The 6,058-nt window shown below is 44.9% G+C and overlaps 1 protein-coding gene across 1 annotated transcript in view; it reads right to left on the bottom strand.

The window, feature by feature from the left end:
* Window positions 1-5,271: 5,271 nt before the first annotated feature.
* The window catches only part of LOC128385163 (calcium-activated potassium channel subunit beta-4-like), a 38,108-nt gene continuing 37,321 nt past the window's right edge, over window positions 5,272-6,058 (bottom strand). Inside the window, exon 4 of the mRNA XM_053344024.1 lies at window positions 5,272-5,593. Within this exon, the coding sequence (XP_053199999.1) occupies window positions 5,272-5,593 (322 nt within the window). The remainder of the gene's footprint in view (window positions 5,594-6,058) is intronic.

The following is a 6,058-nucleotide window of genomic DNA, read 5'->3' as shown; positions in this document are numbered from 1 at the left end:
ACAGACATACAAACAGATATTATAGTGCATTAGTGCCCAGAGTGTCTAACATTACAGGCCTGTGCTACACACTGAGAGGTTCCTTTACTTCCTGCTGATGGACAGAAGACCACAGAGCTCATCATTATCTGCTCTTATTGCTGAAAGTCTAAAACACATTTTTTTTTTTTACAAGCAGCTCAGTTTCACACCAACAACAACAACAACGAGCTAGAGTGGAGATGAAACCTCAATCTCAATCCTGTGACTGCTACAGAAACACTTTGGGGGGTGGCTGAGTCATCTCATCGGTGATTTCAAATACAAACCACCTGAGATTATTATTATCATCAGAGTATCAAACAGTCTGAACGTGAAGTCTCTGAAATCTGCTGCATGAAAAAAGGAACAAAGTGTTGCCTGAAGTGCTGCCAGTGATTTCTTTCTTGGCTTTGGTCGGCTGTCAGCTCGGAGCTTTTTCCTGTCAGTCTAACCCTTAACCCTTTAACCTTCCTGTTGTCCTCCCGGGTCCTTCCTCTGTCCTTCCTTCCTTCCTTCCTTCCTTCCTCTGTCCTTCCTTCCTTCCTCTCTCCTTCCTTCCTTCCTTCATCTGTCCGTCCTTCCTTCCTTCCTCAGATCTAAGTTCAGCTGTTAGGGTAAATGTTCCCTCCTTCTGTCCTTTCTTCCTTCCTTCATCTGTCCTTCCCTCCTTTCCTTCCTTCTTCCTCCCCTTCCTCCATCCTTTCCTTCCTTCTTCCCTCCTTTCCTTCCTACCTTCCTTCCTTCCTCTCCTTCCTTATTCCTCCCTTCCTTCCCTTCCTCCCTCCTTTCCTTCCTTATTCCCTCCTTTCCTTCCTTCTTCCTCCCTTCCTTCCCTTCCTCCCTCCTTTCCTTCCTTATTCCCTCCTTTCCTTCCTACCTTCCTTCCTTCCTCCCTCCTTCCTTTCCTTCCTTCTTCCTCCCTTGCTTCCCTTCCTTCCTCCTTTCCTTCCTTCTTCCGTCCTTTCATTCCTTCCTTACTTGAGGTGCAAATGACATAACTAGTAAGGTCTGTTTAACCCTTTATTGGGCAAATAATTATATTTGGTAACTTCTGTAAATATCCCAAAATATCCTTCCTTCCTTCCTTCCTTCCTTCCTTCCTTCCTTCCTTCCTTCCTTCCTTTCCTTCTTCCCTGCCTTCTCTCTTCCCTTCCTCTTTTCCTTTCTCCCTCCCTCGTTCCTTATTTCCTCCGTCCTTCCTTCCTTTCCTTCCTTCCATCTGTCCTTCCTCCCTCCCTCCTTCTCTCCTCCCTTCCTTCTTTCCTTCCTCCGTCCTTCCTTACTACCTTTCCTTCCTTCTGTCTTCCCTTCCTCCCTCCCTCCTTCTCTCTTTCTTTCCTCCCCCTACCTTCCTTCCTTCTTTCCTCCGTCCTTCCTTCCTTTCCTTCCTCCCTTCCTTCCTCCTTTCCTTTCAATGAGTGTCCTATAAAGGGTTAAGGTCTAAACTCAGGGTAGAAACTGAGAGAGCCATCTGCACCCTACTTTATTCTCATGGTCTAGATTTTGTCCTGATTAGTGCTGAAGGCGGCGTTTCGAAGCCCTCGAGGCGTCGGCCATGTTTTTTTTTTTTAATGCTGGAGCTACAAACATTCCTCCATGAGAGTAGTGATCAGGTTTAAATGACTTGATTGTTTAGAGATGCTGTTTTAATACGATGTTTAACCTTCCTGTCGTCCTCCCGGGTCAAACTGACCCCGTCTGTTTTGACTGTTCCTTCTTTCTTTCTTTCTTTCCTTCCTTATCTCCTTTCCTTCCTCCGTTCCTTATGTCCTTTTTTCCTTTCCTTTCCTCCCTCCCTCCTTCCTTTCCTTCCTCCCATCCTCCTGTCATTCCTGTCCTTCCTTCATTCTGTCCTTCCTTCCTTCCTTCCCTCCTTCCTTTCTTATGTCCTTTCCTTCCCCCCTTCCTTATGTCCTTCTTTCCTTCCCTCTGTCCTTCATCCCTTCCTCCCATCTTTCTGTCCTTCTTTCCTGCCCTCCTTTCTTCAGTCTTTCCTTTCTTTCCTCCCATCCTTCTGTCCGTCTTTCCTCCCCTCCTTCCTTCATTCCTTCCTCCCATCCTTCTGTCCTTCCTTCCTTTCCTTCCTCCCATTCGTCTGTCCTTCTTTCCTGCCCTCCTTTCTTCAGTCTTTCCTTTCCTTCCTCCCATCCTTCATTCCCACCTTTCCTTCCTCCCATCCTTCTGTCCTTCTTTCCTTCCCTCCTTCCTTCCTTCCTTCCTCCCTTCCTTCCTTCATTCTGTCCTTCTTTCCTTCGCTCATTCCTTCCTTTCCTTCCTCCCATCCTTCTGTCCTTTCTTCCTCCCTCCCTCCCTCCCTTCCTTCCGTCCTCCCTCCCTTCTTTCCTTCCTTCCTCCTCCCTACTTCCTTTCCTTCCTTTTTTCTCCCCTCCTTCCTCCCTTTCTTCCTCCCTTCCTTCCTCCTTTCCTCCCTTTTTCCTCCCTTCTTCCTCCCTTACTAACTTCCTTCCTTGACTTGAGGACAACAGGAGGGTTAAACCTAATATTACATGAGAGTAAAGTCAATGACCTGCAGGGTAATCTTACTACTATTACTATTTAGTCTCATTTCATAGTAAAGTGTGAGATAAAACACGTTACTGTAGCTAGAACGGTATAAAGCAGGGTTCAGATACAGTGTTAAAATACTGTTCACAAGTTAAAATATCATTCTTATAATCACGACTGCAGCTGCTGTTTAATTTTCTTTCTAAAACTCGTTAAATATACTAAAGTTACATGATTGTTAGTTACATGATAATGAAAAGAGGAAATAAATAAATGAAAAAAGCTGGAGAGTAAAATAACAGCTAATGAAACTAAGATAAACAGATCATGTATTTATATTTTAGTTTTCAGACTTCTGAGTTATGACCAAGATGTATGAAAGCTTAAATGAACTATAAATCATAACCTTACTAAACATCCCAGATAGCAAAACCTGACATGTTCATCCGGCCCACATACAGCATGGAATGATGGCACTTGGGCGGTCCGCTCATGTTTGCCAAAAGTGGGCCATAACCAGGTCATCACAATGCCAGATGTCAACCAAAAACACACCAAATAAACCAGTTCGGCCAAGACTGGCCCAAATATGTTTCAACAAAGGTGGGCCAAGTATGTTTCCTTATATGTGGGCCTCTTTAGGCTCACATCCGGATTAGTCATTGCCATACTTGCCATATTTCGGCCAAAGATGGGCCATATTCGTTTTGTGATATTTGGCCCAAATGTAGCATTTACTACATGGGCCAGTTTAGGTTCACGTCTGTTTTGTCCGGGCCAGAAGAATGCCTACAGTGCCGGATCATTGCCTCAAGTGGCCCACATTCGCATGCTATCTGGGATATATCAAGTACGCCTTTTTTTCTTAAATGATGTAATGCTGTTGTTCGTTTAGTATTTCTGTTGTTAGCTTGTTAGCGGCCTTTGCAGATTAAAACAGCTCAAAATTTAAGTGATTCATGGTTCGGGTGTGTATTTGTCCCTGTTTGATTCAGCACAATAAAGACTTAGATTAAATTAAGACTAACAATCCTTTTACCTCTAAAACTCTCCTCTCTATGGTTGTATTGTAAGACAGTGGGAATAAAGGCAAAAAGGCCCCAAAATGCCTCAGAACAGGGAACAGGGGTGTCAACTCATTTTAGTTCGGGGGCCCACTCAAGATCAATCCAATTTGATCTTGAGTGGTCGGAACAAGTAAAACCATTGCATAATAATTAGGGCTGTCAAATGATTAATTTTTTAAATCGAGATTAATCGCAGAGTTTCCATAGTTAATCATGATTAATCGCATTTTGAATTGCATGTTTAAAATCCTGTTATTTTCCATTTGAAGGCAGTTTTAAGCCCATAATGTAAAGCATTTCTTACCAGAGTGTCTTAACTGGGAATCAATCACGGCTCTGCTGCGACTCCCACACTCCAAAATGGTCCTTTGGTGGAGCTGAGGCTGGCTTGGCTGCACCTGGGTGTTTAGCGTGGAGGTGCTAACTCAAACTCCACGTACTCCGGTGGTAGTTAAACTCCGTTTGACACAGGTTGCATTTTACTTTTGACTTGTCAACTGAAGCGTCTGGAAGTGTTTTAAAGTTAAACAAGCCGTTCAAAAGTCCAGTAGCTCTCTTACTTTCCATCAGCGCGGTAGGTTTACTGCAGGAGGCCACTTCAAAGCATAGCGCTACAGCTAGAGGAGCCGTCTACGGGGGAGTAGAAGGGACAAAAAGGCTTGACACATTAAAATGCGATTAAAAAAATTAACGTTAACGCTGACAGCCCTAATTATAACCTATAGATAATATATTTTAATTAACAATCTAGGGGTAAACTGGTCTCCAAGCTCAGTTAATTATGAAGTTAAGGGAAGATCAGAAGCTTTGACTGTTGAATGGAGAGTGAAACTAAGCAGCGTTGTTTTACTGCAATCTTCACACTTTGCAATGTTATCCAGTGGGCTGTTCCTGGCCCACGAGCCGTATGTTTGACACCCCTGCCTTAGAACAAAGGACATGTGGGCCGAATGTGTTTAAACAACATGGACAACATCTAAAAAGTTATAAAGAGTTGAAGAGGATGTCGAGGATTTGGAAGAAACCAACAGTTAACATTTTGCACACTGCTGCACTTGTAAAACATTATGAGTTGTTTTTTTGTTTTAGTTTTTTTTACTAATAACAACATAATCATTGTTAAAGTGACGCTGACATTGATACTCATTTATCCTAAAACCCCAAAAGAACAAAAACAAACCCTCCAAAGAACGGTTGCATTTAGTTACAGGAGCCTGTGACAGGAAGTAGCGTCAGGACTTGGGCTCTCTGTTGAGTCATATTTGTGGCTACTGGGACTGAAGTGAGATGCAGTGAGCTACAGAAGGAAAGCTTAGTTTTAAAGAAGAGCTACAGAGAAGACTGCAGAGTCCAGCGTATCAGAGATCTGATTCATTTCTCCCGTCACGTGATTCATGGTATCACCTATCACAGCACTGGTGTCACTCATTCAAATGACACGTCGATAAGATCCGTGAGTCTCCGCTGATCCAGTTCAAATCAGAGGAAAGGCGTTGAAGTCACATCTGATATCTATATAGGCAACAGGGTGGATTTCCCATCATCCTCTGCTCATTTTTTGCGTCTCGTTTTGACATTTCTGATCATACAAACCAGACAGCAGCAGGTAGTCGGTGGCGTCGGCGGCCCACCAGCTCGTCACCAATCCCAACGCGTGAAATCAACTTCCTGCTCCGTCTTAATGTTCCCGATCGCGGCGTCGCACCGGCACCGCAAACAGTGGCAGGGTCCTCGTGGGCGACGACAGCTCGGGGTCAGAGTTCGTCGCCAGGGGGTCGGTGGTGGCCTTGTTGCCGCGGCGATCCGAAGCCCCCATGTCTTGGCACACCTCGTAGGAGCATTTCCTCTTCTGCAGAGCTTCGGCTCGCACGGCCAGGGAGCGAGCGCACACCGTCAGCAGCACGATGAGCGTGCCCAGGAGGAGCGACACCATCGGCCAGAGGACGCAGTGGAGGAGGACGCTGGTGTCATGGGAACGGCGCCACAGCACATCGTCGGGCCTGAAAGCACAAACAGAAGAAATTAGACTTGTAGTTCTCGAGACCAAGACCGGTCTCGAGACCACTTTTTCATGGTCTTGGTCTTTGTTAGGGAATGTTCCATCATTAATAAGCACTGGGTCATAGCAAGGCCTCACCAAATGATAGGTTTAGACACTGTCTCCTCTTGAGATAGTGGTGAGCAGTGAGTCTGCTCTTTTTGGGGAAAACAGGAGGCTTTCTGATAGTGTTGCTATAGCAACCGAGGTCAGCTATGTGTTTGACTGTTTTCCCTGAATCGGGTAGAGGCAACTGGAGGCAGAGGTTTGATATAGTGTTGGATGGAGGTCAAAGGTCCTGAGTGAGGTCTAAGCAATGTTTGGTAGATGTGTTGGATCTGCCCATATTTGGGCATGGCTCAACCTGTGGCATTATCTGTGTAGTTTAAAGTCTAGTTGAGTTTTATCCACAGTGAACATCAAACTT

This window comes from Scomber japonicus, chromosome 23, assembly GCF_027409825.1.
Source record: "Scomber japonicus isolate fScoJap1 chromosome 23, fScoJap1.pri, whole genome shotgun sequence".
Taxonomy (NCBI): domain Eukaryota; kingdom Metazoa; phylum Chordata; class Actinopteri; order Scombriformes; family Scombridae; genus Scomber; species Scomber japonicus.
The sequence above is the reverse complement of the archived record's forward strand: the minus strand, read 5'-3'. Positions and strand labels throughout refer to the sequence as shown.